This window comes from Anabas testudineus, chromosome 3 (assembly GCF_900324465.2).
Source record: "Anabas testudineus chromosome 3, fAnaTes1.2, whole genome shotgun sequence".
NCBI classification, from domain to species: Eukaryota; Metazoa; Chordata; class Actinopteri; order Anabantiformes; family Anabantidae; genus Anabas; species Anabas testudineus.
The window spans coordinates 8,612,075-8,639,423 of record NC_046612.1 but is presented as its reverse complement, the minus strand read 5'-3'; the positions used below and the strand labels follow the sequence as shown (position 1 = coordinate 8,639,423).

At 40.5% G+C, this 27,349-nt stretch overlaps 1 protein-coding gene across 4 annotated transcripts; it reads right to left on the bottom strand.

Moving 5' to 3' along the window:
* Positions 1-792: 792 nt before the first annotated feature.
* dennd5a (DENN/MADD domain containing 5A) lies at positions 793-27,112 on the bottom strand. Of its 4 annotated transcripts, XM_033325914.1 has the most exons (25): positions 26,882-27,112; positions 20,670-20,741; positions 19,771-19,880; positions 18,325-19,012; positions 14,396-14,583; positions 13,889-14,200; positions 12,456-12,671; positions 12,116-12,350; positions 11,781-11,864; positions 10,419-10,569; positions 10,241-10,334; positions 9,914-10,018; positions 9,310-9,441; positions 8,801-8,953; positions 8,618-8,705; positions 8,438-8,525; positions 6,004-6,132; positions 5,394-5,515; positions 5,141-5,286; positions 4,606-4,724; positions 4,336-4,517; positions 3,939-4,021; positions 3,100-3,223; positions 2,469-2,637; positions 793-2,250 (listed from the first exon to the last, which is right to left on the bottom strand). In XM_033325914.1, exons 1-25 carry the CDS (start codon positions 26,979-26,981, stop codon positions 2,067-2,069), a joined length of 4,074 nt encoding a protein of 1,357 aa, XP_033181805.1. In that variant the 5' UTR covers positions 26,982-27,112; the 3' UTR covers positions 793-2,066. The 4 variants fall into 4 exon arrangements, with proteins under 4 accessions (XP_033181805.1, XP_026233669.1, XP_033181806.1 ...); XM_026377884.2 differs by lacking the exon at positions 9,914-10,018; XM_033325915.1 differs by lacking the exon at positions 11,781-11,864.
* Between the last annotated feature and the right edge of the window lie 237 nt (positions 27,113-27,349).

The following is a 27,349-nucleotide window of genomic DNA, read 5'->3' as shown; positions in this document are numbered from 1 at the left end:
GCATAAAATGGAATGAAAGGGCCGAGCGCTCAATGACCATATAAGGAGAGCAGACGTTGGGTTTGAACCTGAATTCAACCAATCACTGCCGTCCTCACGTTCTCATCAGGCGACATGCATCATGGGAGTCGTAGTGAGCGAGCGGGGGAACGCTCTCCTGTACCATTCGTTGAGGGTTCCCATTTAAACTCCGACTCCCATAATCCAACTCGCCCGAGGCTTTAAAGAAAAACAGCCTTTTTTACATGGCGCGAAAGCGTTTGTTTACGTTTTCTCAGCTGAGAAGTCGCATTTAGCAAGGAATAGAAATCCATCAGTGAGCAGCGGCTTCACAATAGTTCACGTGAAAATGAAGTAAAAGGATCCCAGTAAGAGTAATTGCTATTTTGGAAGCACCTACTGGGGATCCAAATAAAGACACACGTTTACATCCATTACAATAAATAGCTGCTGTATTACTTTAACGATCTTTTATTTGACACAAACTTGACTATATTAGATGGGGTAGTCTCAGTCTTTAAATATTATATTTTGCAACGTGTTTTTGTGTATAACTAAAAGGTAGAGCAGAAGTTGCCCAGTAACCAGTTCAGATTAGATGTATGGGTGCAACTACCAATTATTTTAATGTTCTTGTTATAATTTAATTAACTGGTTAATTAACTGTCCTATACTGGCAAAGATTTTCACACTTATTAAGCTGAATGTGGACTTTTTCTGAGCTGATGAAGCACATTCAGCAGAAATCTAGTAATAGACATGTTCATTCTAATACAAATAAATCCACCTTAATGCATTACAGATGCTTTATTCTTAATATATTTTTACACTGTACACTGTCGCTCACTTAGTAAACACTACATTACACAGCTATGTCAATAAATGTACAACAGTATTGGAAAACAAAAATATATATCTCCCAAGATGTGTGGGTCGTACACAGGTGAGTACAACACATTCCAGACGTTGTTGGCACAGAAAAGAAGTCCTTCACATATCAAATCTCTTGTTCTGCACAGTAAAGTTCAATGTATGTTACGAGGGGGGCCTGGAAATCCTTTAAGACACCCCGATATGGAAACTGTGTAGGGTTGAATTTTCTCTGCACAGCATAGCATTGCATAGCAAGAAACCATGATAACAAAATTAGGAGTGGGTAAGCAGTCCTATTCGCTCCTCACGTGGGACGCAGGAGATAATCAGACAATAGGGCAGATGTAGTGTAGGGCTGGGATGATGGTTGGAGGTATTTACATGAAGGCTGTCACTGTGATCCACTTTGCACAGAAAGCTGAGTCAAGCAACTTTTGGAGAACTGTCTGGAACACTAACCAAAGACTTGCAGTATTTTCCAGTATCCACCTGATTATACCGTCCATCACTGGATGCAGGCGATAAGCCACACAGTCTTGTTGTCATGCAAGAATGATAATTTTCTCTGCTGAAGATATTCCACATGAAACCTTTGCATACTTGTACATTTCACAGACAAAGGCTCAAATGTAACAGCCTTTTTATTCCTATGTAGGTAAATCATCTCCCACTTTACAAACCTCCCTGTCATACACATACTTATAAAGCATACCTCTACATCATTTGCTTTGAGCTCTGTGATATGACCTTGGAATCTGAATTGACAACAGAGCAAGCAATTTGAGTGATTTAACAAAATAATACTGTTTTTCTCTGAAAATATATTACAGTTTTAATCCTCACTTTCCCTTAAATATAACCATTGTCAGCAGTTCAAGATAACAATGAAAATATTTAGCTTTGAATAAAACATTATAGCACAAGTAGGTCATTGTCAATAATGTGAAAATCATGGTCATAATAGAAAACATATTGTAACATCTAATGGCAACATCATCGAGGATAAAAATAACAATGCATCTTGAAAGGCTCATTGCACTTAATATATGGCAAATGTAACAGTAGCTTTAATATAAGCCAGAAAATGTCCATTGTTCAAGTCTGTTCCTGCATATAAAAGGTTCAGTTATTCTTTTTTAACGGTCTCTAGTAAACACCCGGGTCAGGTACAACTGGTGGGAAGGTGGTGTGGTTTAAATACCAACTCCTTTGACAAGAGAAGCCTCCAGGGTGATGTTGAACTCCTGTAGAGTCTGTAGTACTCTGATCAGAGAGTTTACCAGTGAGCGGTCCTTAATCAATGCAGTGTCCTCATACATCTGAGCAGTGATTGGACAGTCTGCGAGCAGAGCGATCCAGTGATGCAGCAAGTGGTCCCTAAAAGAAGCAGATAACAGGCACGTCGGATCAACAGCTAAAATAATATAATATGTAATATTAAATTCTTGCTGTGTATGTTTCGTTTATAAAAGATTAGAAAAAAAATCATATGGTCGCTTTGGATAAAAGCATATGCCAAATAACAAAAAATATGCTCCCTAATAAGCACAATATTCACTAAATCTAAATACAACTGTCCTATGGCGTTAGAGTACCTTGCACCCAGACACACAAGCATCTGGAATTTCCCGTCTTTGCCGATATTTCTGGACGTGTTGTTGATGGCACGCATGAAGCGGCAGAAGTGTCGCACTCTGGTTTGCCAGTTTTCATCTGGAGTCACTTCCCGCTGCTCCGCACTTTCAAAGTACACTTGTGCCTTTTCTGTTGAAGCACATAATAATAAAAAGATCAATCAGTTGTGAATTTGTTGCATAGTGCTACAAAGATCTGAGTACTGAGACACCAGGACTGAAAGGTGATTGTAAAATGTTTGAAGAATAATAGTCGAAGCAATTTCAAACTAATCTTAAGCTTTTCTGCTGATCTGCTGAGCCTCAATCAACACAAAGATGAGTGAGTTGTACCTTATTTGAAAAGAAAAACCACAATGCATGTGTAGTATACTACACATTATTATTACACGTTAATACGCTGCTTCATGCTGTCGCCCTCCAACAAGCTACACGGAAACCGATGGATTTACAGCTGCTGTATTTTGGTGTTTGAAACATACTGAGATATTTTAACGGATGTTAGTAGATCCACGACAATCCAAGTGACTGTCTTTAAGCTTACCACAAAGTCAAGTCTACAGGGTGTAAGTATGGTAGTCAAAGACTTTACCAAGGAAGTCCCAGATGAAAACATTCTTGAAGAGCCGGGGCGATTTGAAACCATGCTGGAAAACTTGCTCCAGAGCCCAGACAAGGCCATACTCGCCACAGAGGAGAAGGGTCAGACTGCCTCTCTGCACAGAGTGACAACAACAAGACGATGCGTGAACTTGGGGTTAATTAAAGTGAACTAAAGGTTGTTTTTTCGCAAATGAGAATTTAATGAAGCACATTTTAATTAAAATTCATAACAACATCACAGTTCCAGCTATCACATTAAAATCCCAACCCAAGCACCAATTATTTTGGAAGAGGCACTGTACTTGGCATAAACATACAGAGAACATACACACAGAAACAGGCATTAACAGAACAAGTGTATTTCGATTTCAGAGACAATTTCTTTTTTAGCAGCTTTTCTTTGAAGGTGGAGGAAGAGTGAAGGGGATTTACCATTTACCACTAAAAAGCCTTTGTACTTCACCCACAATGAACAACTCTTAAAACCTACAATCATCAGTTAAGTTACAATGCACTTTAAAAATGTTCAATAGGAATCTCTTGCAATTATCACCTGCCTTAATAAGTACTAATTATCAGTGTTTGGCGCTTTGTTTTCCTAACTCAAACAGGAAAACATGCAGGCTTCACCACAGGTCAGATTAATACCAAAGTCTGAAAGCTAACACGAGTTCTTCTTTCACATGCTTTAACGAAGTGAATTAAACCACACAGCCCACAGCCAGCGTCGAGGGGTTTGGGGACCACCAGAGCAGAAAGCTGCTCTTCTTCATTTGTGATGAATAATAGAAGTACGTGTTGGGGCCTGTCTAGACTGTCGTCTCTCACCTCCTTCTCTGGCTTGTGGAAATGCTTCACAATCCCATTGATAGCCTCTCCCACTCCTTCCTGGATCTGACCTGTGTTTAACTCTGGGTGAAGAAAAAAAGGCAAACAAAGACGCTGTAAGATAATAAAAAAAGACACATGCAGGTTTGATCTAGCTGTCATTGTTTTTTTTTTTACTTGTGACTTTGAATTTTAAGTATTAAATATACGATCTTTAACATGAGTGAGAAAACAGTGGAAACAATGCTGTTCTAGTAAACGGTACAGAATCTCAACTTTAATGGGAAAATAGGAAAATTCAGCATAAACACATGTTTCTAAACAAAATGTCTACACCACACAACAGCATTTAAGAGTTATGGCTAGTTAGGATGTGTGGTTATGGTGAGTAACTTACTTGGTTTGCTGTTTGGTGAGATGGTAACAAACCTCCTCATCATCCCCGGGGACTGCTGCATCGGAGGTGTGCGACACATCCTTTCATCGTTCTCCGTGCTGGGGGTTATTAGCTCTCCCACCAGGATCCTCTCCAGACTGCCGTCATCCACGCCCTTCCCCAACCACCGGCCACAAGGAAACCTTCACGACAACGACACAGAAGTTAATCTGCTGACAACCATCACCTCCCAACGATGCTGGGTGAACTTTCCTCGTCAAATATTCTTACTTGTACGTGTGTCCCGTGATCTCGTTGCGGACCATAACACACTCTACAAGCCACTTAGCGTAGAGCCCCGTGTTATCATGGCCTATCTGCACCGTGGTGAGTTTGCCCAGGTTCTGGCACTGAGAGAGGAAGGAACCATCATCAAACACCCAAACTAAAATCTAAAATCAAATTAATTTAACAACTTCGTCTTAATTTCATAGTTTGGCCATGATTTCTATCTACAATTTAGAGACAGAAAATAAATCCAACAGGGCAAGAAACAGAAGTAGTCAGACAAACAAATGATCAACTTTGCCCTAAAAAGTCTTCATAATATTATTACAGACGTTTCAGGTCCATTCACTTTCACTTTCACAGTTTAATAAAGTGGTTTAGATAATCTGGCCAAACAGGCTTTACAGCCTCGTGTTTCTCTTAAACACTTAACCTTGATCAGTTTACTGTTATCCTAACCAAGAGAAATAAAGCTACAAAACAAAGCTCTTAACTGTAATAAAGTAAAATTATCCTTTATCTGAGAACTAACACCAACCTCAAAAGTGATCTCCAGAGTATTTCTGGGCACTTGCAGGACTCCAGTCTCTGCCAGTTCTCCAGAAACACACACCCAGGGGTTGGCTGTGAACATGGAGCCTCCCAGCTTCTTACTAGGGACAACCACCACATGGTAGGGAATCACTGGGAACCAGAGAGGAGAGACGGTGTCACAGGAAAAACATCAAATAAAAAAAATAGTAGTTTATCAAGAGTGTTTCCAGGCTGGCTGGAATCAGACTAGCACTCACTGATGGTGGTAAAGACGTTGGTGAAACAGAAATAGTCCACGGCATTAAAGGACAACAGGTGGTAAAGAAACTGCTCCTTCTCGTCATCACAGCGGAGGAAGGCGTAGCGTTTGTACAGTTTTCTAAAAGCAAGTGTGAAAAATTATTAATGCTTAGTACCACAAGTATTATTATATTAGTTATGTTTTCAAACGGTTAGGTTGCACAACAGGAAACAAACATTTCTCAACAGTGTCAGGAGCATGGCAGCTGCATTTGGTGTTTATGGTTTGATGCAAACTAGAACAAACGACAATGCGAGGTCATAAAAGCAGACAGAAACCCGTCTGACCCACTTCACCACTCACATATCAATTATGAAGAAGGCTGTGAATTATTTATGCAGCGGGGAACGACAGTATGATGCTTTGCAATTTCAAAAAGTTCAGGTATTATAAATGGGTAGGTCACACGTCATCTTAATTGAATGTGAGGCAGACATTCCTGCACTGACACAGAAACAGGGCGTCAGGATAAGAAAACATAAAAAATGTTAAAGGAAGATGGATTGTAACTAAAACTAGAACTGGTAGGAGATGTTGGGGTTTTCACAGGGTGTAGTTTTGCTCACTTCGTCAGCTCGTCTTCTGATAGCAGCTGCTTCAGGTGTCTGGAAAGCAGCTTCTTCTCCATAGAGAGGCGGACCCAGGCTCGGGCCTTGCCCACATCTGTCTTAATCTCACTGATGTTCTGGATGTGTCTGAGAAATAAAAACGATAAATCAAAAGGTCAGAAAAAGTTTGGAAACAGCGCTGGAAGGGAACATAATCAAAATGTGTAGACGACCGTTTCCAGGTTCGTCAGCTGAAAGGAACGTTTCTCTGAGCTCACCTAAATGAACACGATTCAACAGTGACACTGCTGAAATCAATCATGGTTCAATGTTCAACTTACACAAGTGTGAAACTTCCAGCTCACACACACACACACAAACTAAAAAAACACACTCTGCAGTGAAGTAGGAAACATTTTGTGCCAAGTCTATATTTGCATTTTCATATGTTCTGGATTTTTTGATTAGTTAATCATTTCATATGTGCCACAGCACATCTGGAGGGGATCTTTAAATATGTATTATCACTGAACCTAAAATATTTGTAACATAGCAACTGTTTATTGGACTCATATACAGCGTGATAACTAAGTTTAAGGTTAAATTGGAAATGTCTGCTATAAAGACAGGATTTACAAACAATACATAGCATTATAAAAATGCAGAATCCACCCTTTGACAGATATAACTACTGACATACACTAGCCAATCTTGTTTTTGACTTCAAGCTTATGACTTTTCTTCCCTTACTTTTCTTACTTTTCATCTCATATTTGTCTTTTAATCTTAAACCCAAATGTCTTCATTGGACAACAGCAAAGACTTCTCATAGTATTATTGAAGGGGACTGTATTGTCTCACTCGCAGTTCAAAACCAAAAATCCCTGCTTCAGAGCACGCAGTCTCTGCTTCAGAGCAGTCCCATGTCATCGCTCCAAGCCACTATCATGCCTCTGATGTCCAGACACATTTCTTTCCACTCCACCTGTGCCGTAAGCTCGTCTGCTAAGAGCGCTTCATGTCTCCTCCTCCACCTTCCATCCCCCTCCCTGTCGCCACCCTCTATGCTCGCTCACCCATCAACTAACCCAGTTTCTCCTGCTTGTTATCTCCGTGGCAACAGAAGAAAACGCCTATTCACTATTATTGTTACCACTCACACAGAAAACACAAGGATTTGAGGCGATAATCCTCTACAGCTCAAAAATGTAAGAAACTGATAATCTCTCATCGTGTTAGTAAAAATATTTAATGCCTGTTAAGACGATATCATAGCGTCAGGCGTTTACATGAGTGTGGAGGAGGGTCTGTGTGTCTGCCCTGGGTTGACCCCTTCTCTCTTCTTAGTCAGACTGGTGGGGGGTCTGGTAATTAGGCTGGAAGTAACGTGCTGTTACTGCACATCCTTCATGCAAGCCCCGACTCCTCACTTCTGAATGGATATGATAACACGTAACAGTAATGCCGGCCGAGTGCACATAAATGCACACAGGTGCTAAAGCATGCAGGTGCATTGAAAGGGTCACTGCTTTTCTGAGTATAAATACATTACAGTAAGAAACATGGAGCTGGTTTAATGGCATCAACAGTGAATATGTGGGCTTTGACTTTTGCTATATGTCACCTCCTCTTTCTTCCTCCTCTTTTCCAGTCACACGTCTGACAGTTTATTGTCTATTATTTAATAGTGTCGCACCACGAACATGACTCGGTCTGGCTGAGAATCTCAGACTCAGAATCTTCTTTATTGTTGCTATTTAAAACTTTATTGTAAATCTTTCTTACATTGTATTTATGTCTGTCAAAGATGCACACGTGCAAAGCCTAAATACTGTATATGTATTGACTGAATTTATGAGGATTTGTTTTATGGTGCCCTGTTCTGCACACACATCATCGATCGCACATCTTAAGTTTTCAGAACTTCTGATGAGACATTTAAAGACTGGGCTCTGGGAACGTGAGTGTTGAGCGACTGGAAAGTAAAAGTACTACTACAACTAATAAATATTGAATCATTATCATTTTTATTTTCCAGTGAAGACGCCCTTATTTATCTAAGAGCCAGTTCAAAAACACAAATATATAAACACCGTTTATTGTTTTTATCTGGATTGTCTGTATGAGTAGAGGAACAAGTGGTAAGAATAAAAACACATCAGGCTTTCTACTTTATTTATTGGTATATTTCTAGCTAGAGCAACACTATTATTTAATTTATTAGTCTTTTTTAAGTCATGAACGTCACCTGAGGATCTTTTTGAAGAATCCATAGACCCTATTTTGGGCATCAATTATAATGAACACACATGAAACTCCTCCCTTGACCACAAGGGGGCAGTCTCAGTCTTACTTACTTTCCACCAGCAGCTGAATCATTTTATTTCAAACAGATAATGATCTTCTAGATTAGATCTGATTACTGAGATGCTCACATGTAATTGATTCTCACCTCATGTCCTGGATCAGAGAGACTTTAAGAGGCGGCATGGCTGATCCACCACCATCAGATTTGCGTCTCTCAGTGTCATGAATGAAACCTAAAGTGAAGAAAAAGTATGTTTGGGGATTTGTAAGTGTAATTGCAACTAAAGATGTTAAGTTGTAAAGTCATCAGGTGGTCAGCATTTACCTGGAGGTCCCAAACCTCCTGGAGTGGCATTGTTCTTCTCTTTGCTCTCTTGGTAGTGCAGCAGGTGGGACCACAAGGCAGATTTACCCTGACAGAGAAAACACAGCGGTGTCATTATTTATGTTCAGTAGGTGTGGAGGATCGATCAGGTGTATGGACACTGGAGAGATTTGTTTCCCTGACCTGTTTGACCTGCAGCCCATGGCTCCAGATCCTTTCCAGCAAGTCACAGAGACTCGCAATCAGAGTGTTCTCCTCAACGCCAGTGATGCTGACCTCTCCATGACCCAACTCCACGGCCTCCCGCCCCATTTTCTCCACCAGCATTCGCTTTGTCTGCACAGACAGAGACAGATTAACACACAAACAAAGTTCTCATCCCAAAGAAATCAAACTGAATGTTCAATGTTTTATTTTGAGCTGTTTGCAAACATCATAATAACATTAGTGCTTTAATATGCGGCTTAATTTTTGCTCATATGTTTATTTAATTATGACACTCTCATTTTTTTAAGAAATGTGTGCAAATGAGTGCAACATAAACAAAGTCATAACTTGAACATACTATCCTCTCCCTTTTCGGAAAATAATCGTAATGGTAAAATCTGTACATGTGTGAGTGAGGAAAATGAAGTTTAATCAGCTACAATAAGATTGTATTACACAAACAAGATTATAAACAACACACAAACCTTGTTCCTGCACTCTTTCAACAACCCTTCAACAAATTTCCAGTTAGTCTGAGCAATCACAGAAGGGGACAGGTTGGACAGTTTGGGCTGTCTGATGGTCGTGCCCAGGTTTCTGGCTTCCTGGATGTACTTCTGGTAAAACACAGACAGAGTTCAGCCATGAAACATTCACAGAAATCAGCTCAGTAAACTGGTGTCCTCAGGTCACTAGTGAAGTTTACTACAATATTTATTACTAACAGAACTAAATATTTCTTCCACCGCTGCTTATGATGTGTTAGTAGGAGTGCGTGTAAACCTTATGGCCTAATAGCCACAGATATGGACAATAACTGTGTTTATCAAACCTAGTCTAACTTTTTTTATTGAGATAAGTACATTTAGCAGAATAACTCTAAATTAATTTGTACTTTCAACTTTCTATCACCTTTTTTTATACCATCCAAGTTTCACCTGTCATAACCCCAAACATGACAAGGCCTAGACAGAAACACAGATCAGATCAGACTAAGCTGCTGGTGGCAAAGGATTCAGAGCGAGGTAAAGACCGCATGGTGGACAGGCTATGTGAAGGCTAAAGGGTTCACAAACTACCCACACATACCACATCCACAGTCACCGACTTTATACATGGCTTGAAGGACTGCGAGAGCCAGTAGTAGTCAAGAAACAGCAAGAGCTGCAGCTCCGGAAACAAACACTCTACATGCTGAGAGTGTGGGAGCATGAATGCAAAAGAGACAGAGAAAGACAAAAAGAGACAGAGTCCAGGGGTGAGAAGACAGAGATTGAGAGCCGACAAGATGGGAAACGTGAAATCAAAATAAAGCAAACAGAGAAAAGACTGTGAAAAATGAACAAAGACAACAAAGCTCAGTCAATCGGTTTGAATATGGAATAAAAACGAAAAAACCCTTTGGGAACGTCCCACCTCTCTCTGGTCATTGTCTAAATAAAGATGCTCGGCGTGCTGCTTCTGTCGATCCCTGCGTCTCCACTGTGCAGGAGCACTCCTCTTGGTCCATCTGCAAAACAAAGCAACACGACTTCAGACAACATGGCTGAGAATCTTGGCAATTTTTAATGAAACAATAATGTGAAATATTCACTTGTTGCTGGTGGGCCCAGTGGAGAGGACATCAGACTGCAGTCGGGGGAAGAAGCCTTGCTCGTAGCGCCCTTGGCCGATCTTCATATCCAGCAGGTGTGGATGCAGGGCAGTGTGGTCGATCTTCGACACCCTCATCTCAATGGCTTTCTCTGTGGAGGAGATGTGCATCCGTCAGCGGCAGGTTTACAGGATGAGTTCATAAGCCTTTATCTTGATCTTTAGTTATTTTCCCAAATCATGTTTTTGGGTTTAACGTCTTGTCATGCATACTGCATACTGCATGTCTTCTTCAACAACGGATCATTTGGGATTAGGGTGGGAAACATTTGAAGGATCATCAGAGAACCAAATCCTGCATTCAGATTTGATCTGGTTAACATCTTGCCCCCATGTTGAAGAATCCCATAACCATAACAAAAAAAGAAAACATTCCTGCCAATTTCTTACACAAATAAAAAAGATGGACTTTCCCATACTGTTTATAATAATTTCTTCACCATCATCTGACTAAGACTGTAAATATGTTCTGTTTAGCTGAGAAACCAGTTCAATCACAAAGTCAACAAACCTTTCATTTCTCATTTAGTAACTAACTGACAACAGAAGAAAGAGAACAAGTTAAAAAAGAAGAATGATCCCAAACACCCACAGAACCAAAAGAAGTGACAGAACAAAGGGTCCAGAACAGATGTTCTTTTTCCCCCCCGAGTCGTTCATGAATGTAGCTTTAGACAGTGATTTTCTGATGCCTGATTAACAACATGTCTTTAAATGGGCTGTTTAAACAAAAGCACCCATGATTTTAGAGAAATACAACAGAACTTAAATAAATTCAATAATAAATAATAAATGAGGCAACGTATGTGTATGTAAGGACAGATAAAAGAGGTGAGAAGGGTAGAAGATCTAAAAACGTAGCATGAAAATGCTGAAAAGTGGAGTCTGACTGATTTATCCTCACTGTCTGAAGCTGTGATTCACAAATGCAAAGGTTTTATTGCCTGAAAATAATTCGCTGTCACCTATTCCCCTGCATGCTGCAAGTTCATCTTACCCCTCTAAAGATTAGTGATAGTGCTTGTCATTGTTAAATAGATCAAGTTCACCAAGCTTAGTAAAAAATTATGTGTATGCAGTGCATAAAGGAGCTCAAAGAGGAGTCTTACATTTATATTTCATATCTCCAAACTACTTTTATGTATAAAACACTCATTATGGGCTCTCAGTCAAAGTGAATAGTTATTATCATCCCATTAGTTTCCACCCATCCTCTGTGAGTGTACCAAAAAGAAAATGCACTGCACACACATTCAGAGAGCCACCACCCAGAGGTGTTAGAGGCACTGAGAGCAAATATTACGAAGGGGAGTCTCGTCGTTCTCAATGGTATGAGGTCCAGGAGCAACAAAATCAGCTTTTGCATATCGCTTTTTAAGCAGGTTGTCTGCAAACAAGACAGCAATTATCAGTCAGTGAATTTATGACCACACTCATTGACACTCCGACGTTAAGGTGGGAAGGTTAAGGACTTTAAATTACATTTACAAAACTTTAAATTGTACATGTTTGACACAGAGTCAGAATCCAAAAAGGCCTGTTTTTCACTGTCAGTGCAAAACAATATCAGACTGATAAATTTGTTCCAAAACTTGCCAAAGCTTTCCAGGGATTGTCAGGGTAGGCATTTCTCCTTACCCGCTTCTTCAATGTTGGTGCATTTCTGGTACATAGAGGTGCGGAGTGTGGGCGTGCGGACATTCAACATGCGAATCTTATCCACACGGGAGTCAAACACCCTCAGCGTGTGTTCCTTCTCCTCGTCATCATGACAGAGGATCTTACTATCGATGAAGGAGGCAAACATCTGCGTCTCTAAGAATCGTGACAGGAAGGGCAGGTAGGGCTCGGGCTGGTCAGACAAGAAGGAGGCCTGCACACACATACACACATATTTAGGTGGAAATGTCGCAAATTATGGAAACAATAATACAGCACATTAAATTGTGCTATTAATCAATTATCTGTAGCACTTTACCTTGTCAAAGTTCTGCATTTGGTCTCGATTGGTGAACCAGGACTCTTTGTCCTGGCTCGGCTGGATGACAAACACCTCATAGTCCGCAAACATCTGGGTGAATCGGTTGGCGAAGACCTCGCGCACCTGAATGTTGATCTGGTGCATTTTTAGCTCCTCCTCATCACATTGAAACCGCAGGTCCTTGTTACTGCTGGCATCTTCTCTCACCTCCAGCTGATGTATCATCATCATCATCAACGCACAAACACAAACACACACACACACACAGGAAAAATGATAAAAAAATAAGGACAGGATAGAAAATAGTTATAAGCATAAGAAAGAAGTCGGTTAAAGAAAAGAAGCAGCGCTGTGTGAATTTTCACGTTATCTTATCTGACTGTTGTCACAGGCTGTTGATGACGCAGCAGGGTTATGGGAAAGGAAGTCAAGGGCATCTGTTTTGATTTATGACCCTATGCTGGTTCTTTTTTTAGCTTGTCAGAGGGTCAGCTGGACATACGCACCGAGCTGGCCAACCTCTGTATGTGTACTGTTAAACTAAATCACAGTACAGTGACATGCGCTGCTTTATTCCCCTGAATCAAACTCACTGAGGTTAGATAAGAATAATTGCTAATGGGGTCTGACCTTGTGGCTTGAAAACTACACACAGACAATGAGCGAATCCTCTTATGGAATGCTATTGTTAGCCACAAGAGCATAAGCTGATCAGACTTCACATACAGTACAGATACTTTCTCTAATTAGCTGCTAATCCATCCCCCTATTAGTCTGAGGAGTAAGGGTTTCATCATATTACTTAATATTATCTGTATGATACTGAGGCTGAATGGAGCTGTGACTGTACAGATGCTGACTACATCTGGGATTGTTGGTGTCAATAAAAGGTTTCTGTAATATGGCCTGTGAGATTTCAAGTAGGAGCATTTCAAAGGAAACTGAACCCGATGTTTTAAAGTGATGAAGCCTCTTGGATGAAAAGCAAGAAACCTTCACTACTACTGTGGGTGTGAATGTTAGACAACACTCATGTTACTCAAATGATTTATATATTAAAGCACATTTTATATGAAAAACATAAAATATAAGAAAACAACAATACGAGTCCAGTCCTGTGTAGCAGAAGGGCTTCTCGATTTGTTTGCTGTCCCCAATTTCAAACTTCTTTCGTTAGATACAGTGAAATATTTGAAAGGATATTGATTACAAATATGAACTGAAAACTGACATTTATATTTATTATTCAGTTAACATATTGAGATCATCCTTAATATTACATTTTTGGTCTGTATGATGTCATTAAGTGTCCTTATTATATCACACATTAAGCCATAATTGTACTGCACTTTCTGTTTGTGGGAACAGAAAATATATGAGACATAATAATTTGTGCATTTGTATTTTTAGGTGATTACATCATTTCTCACCTTCTCTAGGCTGACACCTGTCCTCTTGACCAGAGCCTGCAGCCTGGCAATAGTCTCATTTTCTCTCAGCAGGTAGGAAGTTAGGGGTGAGGCCAGGTTGCCGTTACGCTTGTCAGAGACCATATCGACCGATCTGAAGACCCGGTACTTGGCCTGACTATCGCTGGAGGGAATATTCCCCTCTGGGGACACGCCGAAGGACATAAGCACCTCTGAGATTTCCTGGATGAACTCTAGCTTGTTGGGAAACTGAGGCAAGTCTTCTGGCAGTTCGATGAAGTGGTTATCAATGTCTACAAAACACAAGTTAGCCTGGAAGAGGAAAAGGAAAAATTACAAAACCATTAAAGAAGAATCACACACACAGAAAGAAACTGATCTTAAAAAACCCTGTAGAGTGAGTTAGATACAGTAGATAGTACAAAAAAGGACCAGGTTAAAGATACTGTATGTGGACTGATTAGATACCTAAAACAACCTTAAGAAGGCGCTCTAGTGTTTATGTACCTCCTGTGGCAGTTCTAGCTTGGTGCGGTCATCCTGTCCATTAGAGTGGAGACCCATCAGATATGGAACGGGAGCATCCAGGAAGTGGAGGAGGGAGGCGGGCAGAATGGGAACGTACACATGCTGCCACTGGAAGGGGAACATTAAGGCCGTGATGCTCTCTGCCACTGTCATCAGCCTCTGGTAATCTGTTTCACACAAAAAAAAAAAAAAACAGTGAACAGAGACGAACATGCTCAATGACCCCATGATGAACTGGACACGAGTACATGAATGTTAGTATTTACAGCAAATGTTAAAGGTTTACGCCAGAGAGACGCCCACGGGACAGAAATCTGCTGCTGCACTGCTCATTAAGGACAATCTGTTAACATCTTACCATCTTATAACAACTATTCTAAACTATTCAAGTACATTTTGACATGAGTTGCACAACTTTTTTCCTAAATGTACTTGCCAAAAGGTTCTGGGCTACACAACCTGAATCTGGTAAATGTTGTTTTTCATCTAAAACACTTGGGTTAGTAAAAACCATGTGACATGAGAGTGGTGCAACACGAGTGTCTGCAACTGTTTATGCCACAGCTCCCGTGTTTGCTCTACACATATGCAATCCATCAACTTCCCCACTTGTGGCATGACAGCAGTAGCAGTAGGAGCTGTATTGACAGTAACAGGTCACACTGGTTCATCTGAAATACTAGCATTAGCTCTGTTAGAAAGAAAAGCTGTTTAACTTCTTGAGGGCACCTTTCAAGGTACAGATATAAAACACAACAAGAAATAATATGCTGTAGTATCACTGATTGATAAAATTACAATATTACTGAGAGTTTGGAGAAACAATGAGCAGAAAAGCAGTTTTCTGCCTTATGTGATACAGCATCTAGTATAACCAGTGCATAACAAAGTGAACCAACTTGACCTGACAAAAGAAAGATTAGCAGGACTGGGTGTATCTCTGGTTGTCTTTGTTTTTCTGAATAAAGAAGCAACCTTAAATGCATTAGGTGTGATCAGAGAAAAGCTGTGTCCAAATTCAGGGAGTAGATGTTATGAAGTTTTCTGAGTTATCATATGACACATTTCAATAACTAAATCTGAAGCCTAGTTATGGTTTGGAAATGCTTGAGTTTAGACAACTAGTGGATCCATTGCAGCTCCGAGTACTTGATTATTCATTAAGAAAATTCTGCAAGTTCAAGTTGCAAACAATTAGTGAAGCTAGATCATCTCATTTGAGTCTCCTGAGGAACGTTTGTGGCCTGCATGTGAACTGTGACACAGCTACAGTCAGCTGGCCCTGTGGCTACTGTGAAATTCCTTTTTCATGACTCCACAGAGCAACACTCCTTCCAAGTTCAGGGTTTCACACTTGACTCAGCTGATATACAAATATGTGTCCTGGCCTCCTCCTCTACATTCCTGCCCTAATCTTGTGACACCTACTGTAAATTCAGCAGCAGGTCTGCCTCTCCCGTTATGGTGCCAAAACAAATACCATTACTTCATTTGGATATGTGCTGTTCCATGAGAAGACGCTCTCACCCCAGCATGGGCCTCCCTCTTCTCACCGGGCTTCCTCTCCCATGGACGAGGAGAAGAATACTAACATCACCCGTCTGCTCTGAAACTAGGCCACCGTAACAAGAAACTGCTTTAAACCACAGTCAAGTATCGTTGCTTATAGGCACTCCGATGAATACCACAAACATTTCAAATAGCCCACACTGAGAACCGGTAGCGGGACTTTAAGTGATGCTTGAACTTTGCAGTTTATATACTGAGTGCAAACGTATGCAGAACGGCAGGTTAAAAATACACTGAACATACGGAAGAGAAACTGCTGAAGATCTCAACATCTCAGCACTATTCTAATACCAAATAACTTTGCTCGTACAATGCGCGGGTTGGTGATGAAGTACCTGTCAGCCAACTCATCAATTAATTCAACTGTTCAGCTCCAAACTACATGAGTTAGTTAAGTAAAATGGCATCCCAAAGAAAAGCACTGTCCTCCCACTAAACTGGAAATTGATAATTGCAACTGCCTGTATTTATTATCTTCAAATCTATGTAAATCTAAATCTGTAAGCTAAACATCGGATGAAGCTTCTCTTTATGTTTTGTTCCTGAATGTGTCCTGTGACTGTCAAACTGCACAAATCACACAAAGACAGAAAAATACCCACGAAATAAAAACAAATAATGGTTTAATTGCAGCATGTCATGGTGCTTGACACATGACTGACACATGACGAGCTTCCTGTTTTTGAAGAACGGGAGAAGCCACAGACAGGATTTCAACATCTTTTCTTTTATGGCTTCACAGAGGAGATGCTGGGTTCTTGTTTTTAATCTGAGTTATGAATTCCTGTGCTATTTTTAGCATACAACACACAAAGTCGTCTCCTTATTTGCAGAGCATCCCTCTCCTCAGGGCGTGTGTTTAACTGTGTGGCGTTGTTTCCTCCCAATCCCTCATTTCTTCCCACTGGAAGGTTTGCAGGGCCTAATGCTACACAACATCCTTCACACACTCTGCAGTGATGAGCCTCAAGGGGGAAGAAAGAGGCATGATGTCACTTCCAGCCAATAATAATCATCCTGCATCTCTCCTATCCTCCCTGTCTCTGAGTTGCCTAGCAACACAACGGCTTTCCCCGTTAAGAGCTTCCCCCCCTACCACCCGGCCCCTGGGTTTTGTAGACCACTTGCCTTCTCTTGCCAATGTAATGGATCCAACCACCAAACCAGATATAGGATCATTAAATGATTTTCTTTTTCTCTCTCTCTGTCTCACGCGCACACACACACACACACACACACACACAAAATGGAGAATAAAAACATGAATCTAAAAATCTATTCTGCTTAACAAAGATTAGTATGGATTAACTGAATATTCACTAAACATCTTTTTAATCAAAAGCTTAAATGAAATGTAATAACTGATTTTTATATTTGAGCATCTTATGTAAATAACACCAGAGAAAACTCGACTGTGCACAAAAAAGGAGCCTACATAGCAATTCACATATAAAAAACTCTTAAATTCTGGCAGCAGGAGCTGCCTGTGATGGGTGAGGGGACTGACGTCTGCAGTCTCACAGTCTCACACTGCACCTTTTTAATGGAAACACTCAACAGGTTATATAACCTCCTGGATAATAGTTCTGCCATGCATATCAAACATGCGTCGTAGCTTTGGGCTGTGTAGCTTTTGTTCGCATACAACAACTGCCCAGACATTTTAAAGCCTAACATATCTGACGTTCATCATAGAGTCACATTGTAGAGCAACAGAGCTCAGCATTCAAACTGTTTCTATTGAAGAGTGACCATTTGAAAACAGCTGTACATACTGGAGATTTGTGACATGGTTGGACAACATGTTCCTTATGAGGACCTATGTATAAGACCATCTGAGGTTTTCCGTTATGTCTCTGGAACCTCTACTAAGCCACTTATATCACGGTATTTATGACACTTACAAATGTCTATAATGTTTCAATATTTTTGTGCAAATAGTAATCCAAGCCTTCCTTCCATTGATCTGCAATTTATAAATGGAGGGGAAAGCCTTGAAGCTGCATCATCTTGTACTAACCACATCCCCAGACAATCTATCAAGTGTTATGTGATGACACTGATATGCCTCCCAGCTCCAGAGGCATCTCCTGAGACAGTCTCTACAAACAGAATCATATAACCTCACAAAAAAAACAGCTGTTCCAGATCATGTTTTTCTTGCTTTCCCTCTTCCAGCTCTTCAGAAAGCGTACACTGTAGCATTGATGAAGCACGTGTTTTAAAATACAGATGTACTCTGACCAGGATGTATAGGTACTTCAATCAATGCGTCCTAATGGGAATGGATGCTGAAGGCTAGATGAAAACACTGGGAGTAACAGTAGCACTCTACTTACGCTGTGAGTAGAGCAGTATCTGCATCTCGAGCAGGGCACAGGTGAACAGCTGAAGAACGTTCTCCACACCCAGCAGATTAAACATTTCACTGATGGCAAAGTCAAAGAGCGGCAGCTCACATGTGCTTGGCCTCTGACACACCACGGGCCCATACACGCCTGAGAACTTGAGGGAACGTCCAGAGGGTGGCAGCGGCACCTCATAGAGGATGTTGTAGATGTAGCTCTCCAACGGTAGGGGTGGAGGCTGCGGTGAAGTGACGGCCTGGTGCAGCTGCTGTAGCACCTTCCTGCAAGCCTGAGGGAAGGCCATGGGCGTTATCAGGCAGATGCACTTTGAGACGTACAGCGTGTCACGACTGATGTCGTAGGAGTTGAAGCGCTGCAGACGGGAGATGGCCGGTGCAGAGTGGAGCACGGGACGAGACTGGAGGTGTTGATGGCGCTGGTCTGCCGTGGATGCTTGGGGTGAGGTGGGGGTGTGCAAGATGTCATACTGCTCTGCGTTGTGCATGTGGTAAAGAGTCTGCATGGCACTGCAGATCTGCTTACTGGTCACCTCCTCGAAGAAGGTGAGAGCAAAGCCGTAGGTCCGAGAGCCATCCTCTCTGGTGATGATAAAGGAGTGGAACTGGGGCTCCCGAGAATCAACCTGTGTCCTGAATGACAGTCCCTTTGGCATGCAGAGCTGTGACAGGTCAGACAGAAAAGGCAGCAGTTGAATACATGCGACTACATCAGAACTGGTGCTGGTGAAATTTATTTTGGGCCAGGGTTAATTTACACCTGCTTCTCTGAATTAAAAGAATAGCTACACATTTTGATGAATGAGTGTCTATCTGATGTCAGATGAGAGGATACTACACATGCAGAGTGAATTAAAAGGTAATTAGCCTGACTAGCTGATCATAAAGACATCAAGGAAGGTTCTGTCCAAAGGTGAAAAATGCCTATCAGCACCTCTCAACTATTGTCCAAACCTAACCCTAACTAATGTCTCTTGTTTATACACCGTTTAACCGTTACACACAGAAATGTAAAAACAGTCAAATGTTTTCTCCAAAGTATTTGGAGAAAGTATGTAGTATAACTACTACACAACTATCCACTGGTTCACAAAGCAGCTATGCTACAAACCACTTAATTAAAGGTGCAGTTCAAAAACAGAGCATATAGTTTAAATTTGTAAGCTTTAGAGATGCTGGTATGTTCAGTTTTTAACTGTGAACAGAATAAAAAGGTGTTTCCCCATTTCCAGTCTTTACGGTAAGTAAACAGCCCCGTCTCTAGTAACATATATGTTGCACACGAGATAGTGACGTCAATCTTCTGAACTAAAAACTAAATAAAATGTATAGTAATTTATCCCAGCTATATTATTGTTCTTAAAGAGTATGAGGTTGATGCATTATAACTGTAGAATACAGTATCTATATGAGTTCATACCATGCCAACTGCATCCTGGTCAAATAGGTTCCACTCGACATTGTCTGGATAATGTGCTAGTACTTTGGATTTAAAGGTTCTCCTCAGTGGACTCTGCTCAAAATTCTCACCTGAAATTGAAGCAAACAGAGAGAGAGCAAAAACAAAATGGAGACACACAGTTAGCACAAATTTTCAGATGGAGACAAAGGAGCAAAAGATGAGTCTGATCAGAAGCAGGCTCAAAGTGCCAGGCACAACTCCAGAGGACAGAGCAACAGCATATTTGTCTCGAGAGGAAGGTTGTATTGCATCATATAAAGCTGTCAAAAGCATCCTGCTCTAGGAAGTAAACAAAATAAAATATTCAAACAGGCAGCATCTAACACTGCAAAATTGTGAATTTATTTAACTTTATGGATCTTATTGCTTCCTGAGAGCTTTAACGGCAATACAAAGGAACACACAAAATAATCATTTAGAAAAAGGACAAATTGAGTTGATTCAAACCCAGAGTAAAGCAGAAGTGATGCACGCACCAAGGCAGTACTGAAAAGTCATTCAGAGCGTAGGGGGAGAGTAAACATTGACCAAGCAATGTCAGTGCAGGCAGCACTGGATTTCTGTGTGTGTGTGAGAAACAGAAGCAGTGATTGTCAAACATCAGCTCAGTTGTTCAGCTGCTGCTGAAAGATGTGGGGGAGCGTGAGGAAGGGAATAAAAAGAGAAACCAGGGGAGAAATCAGAAAGTGCAAAACACAAAGATTAGGTCCCCACACTGGTGCAGAAATTAACGGAAAACTGACCAACTGAAGTAACGAAAGCCGATGAAAAAACAAACAAGATGTGGCAGGTTAAAGGTCAAGGGGTTAAAGCTGAGCTCAGGTTAAGTGGGGGAGTGTGTGTAGTGGGAGGGTTACCTTCATTTGCCCCCGCACATTTTCCTCTGGCCCCATCTCTGAATTTAGTAGCCTCTATATACTGGCATAAAGCTACACAACAAATAAAACAAAAATATAATTAAAAGCCTTGTTCTTGATGGGTAGCGCAACACTTCATCTGTTCGTGCCAACACATCCTGACAGCTCTGCTCTGAGAACCAGCTGCTGGGGTTATGATGCGACAATACGGTGGATCTGTGTGTTGGAGTTTCCTCTTCTTCCACAAATCATGCAAATCCATACTGCTCTGATATGGATCATATTCTCCACACACATGTACTGTAAGGAAGCCACACATGTTCCTTCATAATGATAAATGAGGATAGTGTAGTTCATTTATTTTTTTATTTTATCTTACTTATACACTGTCCTCCAATTTTAAATACTCATTTGTACCTCATAGGTGTATAAAGTATAAACTATGGAACTTTAAATAGCTCCCATCAAAAACTACAGTGGCCAGTTGTATGAGTCAGAAACATTAAATATTTGTGTGAAGAGGGTAATGAAGTGGGAAAACACTGACATTTCTTGTCTTTCATCGGATTTGTTGACAATAATAAAGATGTAGAGCAACAGCAGCCTTAAATCTGCATATGGTATTATACAAACCGAGTTAGATAGTATTTAACATTTTAAAAAATCCCCTTCATGTGTGGTCAGCATGTGGTTGAACTGTTCTCTTCATGCATGACATTTGCCAAGAACTAGTGAAACCGTTCTGCTGACAGAGACACAGTCATGCACCTTGGAACCATAAAGCTGCTCTCAGGTTAATGTGGTCTATGCAGTGTAAAACCAGGGGTTTCATTACTGGACTTTTTGTGAACTAACTGTGATGTCTGAGGTGAGGAAAACCCATTATCTGTGCCTTTTTGACTCACTGGGGACTCGCACACAAACAAGAAATTATAGACAAGTTATGTCAACGTCCTTCTCTGATCATTACATTATACCTCACTGTTGCATTATGACATTCAAAGACATTTATTCCTCATCCCGGAAAGCACTTACTGACAATCTTAGCAGAACTTTTAAGAACGATGGATGAAAATACACACTTACTCCGGTAAAACGATGACTGTATCTGTCCCCAAAATGCTTTAGTTCCTTATAATGGCATTTTTATATTATGATGGCTCCAAAATATATAATTATTTGTCATATTTAAGGCATTTAACTGTTGACTGACTTTGGTCAGAGGGGATAAAAAACTCTTGAAGCTAAACAACAAACAAACAGACTTCTGTTGTTAACAAGCTCATACATGTAGGACGAATTCCAAGAATTCAGCCAAAACAGATGTGGAGCACCACGATGTAAACCGTGTCATGACGAAGCCAAGTACTGCTGTTATAATTCAAACATCTGGAGCACCTGGCCATGGACCAAGGTGGAGAAAACACATGATGCTTTTCTTTAATGTTCGTTTAAAGCTATTAGAATTTAATGTATTGTGAGTACAAATAAGTTCTCTTATGTAAAATAAGGAAAACTTCAATCACTATAATTTTCCAAAGGAACTGTTGTGTTTATGTTTCTAAGCAAACACAGACGACGACACGCAATTACTTTGTTACATAAAAAAGCCAGGTACAATCAGCACAGCTAGGCCATAATTACAGGTTTTTAAAAAACTGCTAAAAGAAACGGATTATTGAAATGACGACTGTATGCTGTAATCTGTTGAGATGAAGGTATATAAAGGTTTTTATATCTGTATGTTGAGTTAAGTGAAGCTATATCTATAATATAGAGCTTTTGCTCTATACCTTAGTCCTGTTACCCCTCATACACCTCAACCCTAAACCATTTTCTACAACAAATAAATCAAATATAAAGTCTAATTTTGTAAATATGCTGACACTGTACCCTTTCCCTGTTTTTCCAACAGAACAACACTACACAGGTGTCTGCTTCAGCTTCACCAGGTAATTAGTGCTAATTACAAGCTAAGTGCTTCGCTTTGGGAAACTGAGCAATGTAAACATTTTCTTTGTTTCTCATATCTCCAAACAAATAGACAGTGACGGCATACGAGAGTGGACCGGTAACAGTTGGTGTAGAGCGTCACCAAACTCTGGCTGCTCTCCATCTTTCCTCATCCTGTAGCCAGTGACCACCCACCGCTCTGCAGCCCTCGTGTGCGCCCACCCCCTCACACCTACTGCATCATGACCCACCAGGCTCAGACATAAAGTGATGTATCTCCCCGACTGGAACACTATATCCGTGATTCAACTCGACTGCCTGCAGTAAAATATGGTGAAGACGCTGCTAATACTTCAAAATAGCTCAGCGGCGAAAACATCAACAATTATTCACCCAGAGGACCCGGCACTGACAGAGTCTGATCGCTCACTCTCATCCTGAACTCAATCTTCACAGCTTTTACTCCCATCAGAGATAGAAATGGATAAAATATTACAAGATGGTTCGTTTTTCACTTGTTACAGAGTGGGACATGTATCTAAGCACATCTGGCACACTAATATCTGTCATTCATCATTTAAATTAGCACTTAACACTATTTAAAGGCTGATAAACGATTCCAGCATCCTCCTTCTTGGAGAGCATTCAAATAAAAAGCGGCCAAAGAAAAATGTTAAGATGTCAAGAAATTCCTTTATAGGGCACAGTTCCTGTTTTTAACCTACATACGGGCAATACTAGCATACTGGTTCTGCTCATTCAGATATATATGTTTAAAAAAAAACAACTAGGAGTTGACAGTATAAGCTGAATGCAACAGGTACCAAACAAGTGCACCGAATGAACACAGCGAGTTTCATGACCATCCCAGCTGTAGGAATGCTCCACACGTGAGTCATGTAGCATTGTCTATGGGACAAAATGAATGGTGCTTTTATTTACAGATCCAGAAATAACTCCTTCCACTTTACAGCTCTATGATGAATTGATTGATGGTAAACAACAATCACCAGACACAGCCCTGTAAGTCTTTAAGCCGTTGTTGAGCTACTTGCTAAGCTTGTTCATAGATTTCTTCTTAAATTCACTGTCAAAGCACAGAGATGTCTGATAGATCTTCAAGCTGCATCGAAAACTTCCCCGATACATTTTTTTTACTGGCTCATAAATAAACAACTGTGAGCTCATGATGCATTTAATGCCAGCTTTCATGTTGAGCCATTCAACCTCATTTGTTTGCTGAGTAGGATTGGGGGAGAGAGGCTGCCTGGGAAATTCAAAAGGTTATTTAGCATTTGAATATGTGCAGCCTGTGTGTGAGTGCGCTCCTGTCCCTCGGCTCCCAGTGTTTCCAGTGTGGCCTGTGAGGCTGGAGGATCATACACATGCTAATCAGGTCCTCGCTGTGCTGGCTAACACTGTGCTTTAAGAAAGTTCTGCGCGGTTCTTTTGTGTTTCACTGTACATGCATCACCACTGGACCATATTAAAAATCACCAGAGAATTTGATTTGGCTCCTTTCATTCAGAGGTGAAGTTACTTTCTAATTACTAGTTAATCTAAAACGTTAGTGGACACTTAAGGACTGAATGATGTCCAGTAATCTGTTCAGTGTTTTCTGGTCTGTAGGATCTTATTTCATGATAATTATTTGTCTTGTCAGTGCAAAGGGTGACAACAGTAAAGTGTAGTAATGCATCTTGGGCCCTTGGCCTAAAACAGTAATTATGAAAGCTGAAATTCTGACACTATGACACACTTTCATGCAATGCCTCTATGCGACATTCATTTGTAAATTACACAGCAAAACTTCTAGGCATACCTAAAGCAGCTGTTTAACTGACTTAATCATTTCTAACCTATAAAGATGGAATTTCCACACCATTTCCTCTCTTCAACTTATAAATGAAATAGTCGATAAGGGTGAGCCCCTAACCTCTGTCTACAGTAAACAGCAGCAATATGCAGTAAGTAGAACAACATAAAGGATGTCTGACCACAGAGCCCCGCTTCATGCTCATGTGCAAAGTTTCAATTGGTTACAATTCTGTTCAGTCACAGAAACACAAAGGAAACGTTATCGCACACTCAATGACAGTTTCATGATAACAGAAGATATGAAATTTCCTGTCATTAAAGCCATGTTAAAATTTGAAAAGTAATTTGATAATAATGATAACACTTCTACGTAATATTTGAAAGAAAAAAATAATCAACCTGCTAATTTTCAGATCATTCACAATGGTGTGACCTGTGTTAAAGTCATCAAACTCTAGATTTGCTGATACTTAATTCAACTCTAATTCAAAACAGAAACATCTTGTGTATGTTCTTCAATCATTTCATGAATCTCAAGTAAATTTGAACGAAACTTATAAAGAGGAACTCGAACTAGAGGGGGTAAAAGTGGGAAGTACAGGGTATGTTTCTTTGAAACCCATAAGTTAGTTATTGCTTAAAGGAGGAAATAACTTTCTTTCAGCTGCCACAGGCCTCTCACTACCTGCTGAGTCACAATAAATCCCACAGACTCTTCCCTGAAGCCGATGCCTCTTAGTCAGTGTAAACAGAAGCAGTACAAAAAAAACATTTTTTGGATTACGAGACTAGAAATCAGCTGGTCGGGTGTTGTCTAAGGGCCAGTAGAGCGCAGGAGCAGTAACCCGTTCAACGAAAGCTTGTACACCTTAACACTGTCACCAACAACAGGCTTAAAGCTAGTTCACGTTGGTGGATTTACACTCAGACCAACAAAACCACAGAGACTGTCAGCAGGACCTTTAGTCAGTGTAGTTCTATTTACAACTGTGAGATTATTTGTGAGGGAAATTTTTGTGCAGCCAGATATTTACATATGCTCTGAATCACACAAATCCCCATTGTAAAAAGTGTAAACATTGGCAAACAATTGTACCTCAGCTGATTAGTTTGTCATTTTTTCTGAGTAGAGACACAAGAAATGGTCGTTCATGGTTGTTCATCTTCTAGAGCTGACTCTGGCTATTTGTGCCTGTACTTTTGACATGTGCAGCTACAGTTACATAATCCTGTGGAGTCACTGCTCCTTCTGTCATTTGTCACGGCTACAGTTTCACAGAATGACTGCTTCCACTCATTTCAAGTTAATAATACTAGTAATTTGGTTAGTGAGATTAGCTCGTCAGGTTACTGGTAGGCTGCATCTTGGATTTAATGTCTTCATTTGTCACAATGCTAAAGTTGTCTGCTAAAGAGAGATCATAAAGTTAAGTTAACGCTATAAATATTCCCAGCTACTTAAAACGGAAGTGCATTTCAAGTTTCTTCAGTCATCAAAACCCTGTCTGACACACAGAGAAAAGATTTTATCATCTGGTATGTAATTTCATATCACGTGTACCGAATATACATATAAAATATTTACTGTATATGGTAAAACTGAAATATAAAACAAGAGGTGATTTATGTGAATCCCTGACAAATAAAAACAAAAACATATTCATAAATAAATCATATACTAAAGTATAGCATTTCAACAATGTCCAGAAATATTAAAGGCAACATGCCAATAAAGCTAAATCATTACAGAATGGATCCAGGTGTATTTCAATTAGATGTTTAACCTATTAATCTAGTTCCTTGCGGGTGGGGGTTTGAGGTTACATGAACATTATGGATTTCTGATGGATGCTGAGGATGTAAGGTCAACATGGGGCTCTTTTTTTTTTTTTAGCCCCGGGCCTCTGCCAGGTTAAATCCGCCCATGTGTGTCGCTACTTTGATACCTGATCTCCTCTGAATAACCAGCTGACAGCCGGGATGACAACACCTTGGGTTGTAATAAGGTTACATCAGTGTCATAGCATTAATTAACAAACCACTCGTGAATTACCTGTAGGAGAAGTATTGCTCGCATAAATTATGTAATACTGCGTAGTACCAATATCAACTCACTTTAATGCACAGAGTGTTAAATTGAGATGTGAATTGATCTTGAATCTTTGAATTAGATTTCCTGTCAGTGTGTGAAACAGGAATAACAACCTGGTAATCCTCATCGAGCTTTAGACACAAACAGGCGGAGAGAAGATGAACTAGGCCTGACGTTAATAATCCTAAAAACCCAGAATGTACGTTACACCAATAAATAACCGACAGACACGTTAATATACACTAAAAGCGAGATAACAGCGCTGACCTGATGTTATTAAACCCCTTCCTCCCTTCGTTATTTGCCGCAGCATCAGCCCGACATTTACCCCGATGGCTGCACAGCTTACCGGACAGTTCGTCGGGTTCCAGCCCGCTTTCGGTGTCGAGTCCGCAGATCACAAAATAATCTGCGAACCGGCAGGAACCGGAGCTGAAGCCGGTGGTCATTTTGAGGCTGGTCCAGTGGCACCCTTACCCCTCGACAGGGAGCATATTAAAGGAACTCGGAGAAGTGATTTCTCTCTGCCATCGCGGATGCTATGTTACTGCTCGAAAATCACAACCGACACGAAGCTAGCCTGTCTGCTAACGGCTAACAGCGACCGGCAGGGCCCCTTCACAATAAAACACCATCTCTGCAGCAAATAGCTCTAATATCAGCACTCTGTATGAGCCTTCTATTACACTATCCTCTTTAATCTGTATTTACTATTTGTATTCATAAATGAGGCTCCTTCCATTAAAGATGCTAAATGAACCATATGTTCTACAGTAGTGAATTTGTGAATTTACTCTATTGGGTAAGTTAGGAACTT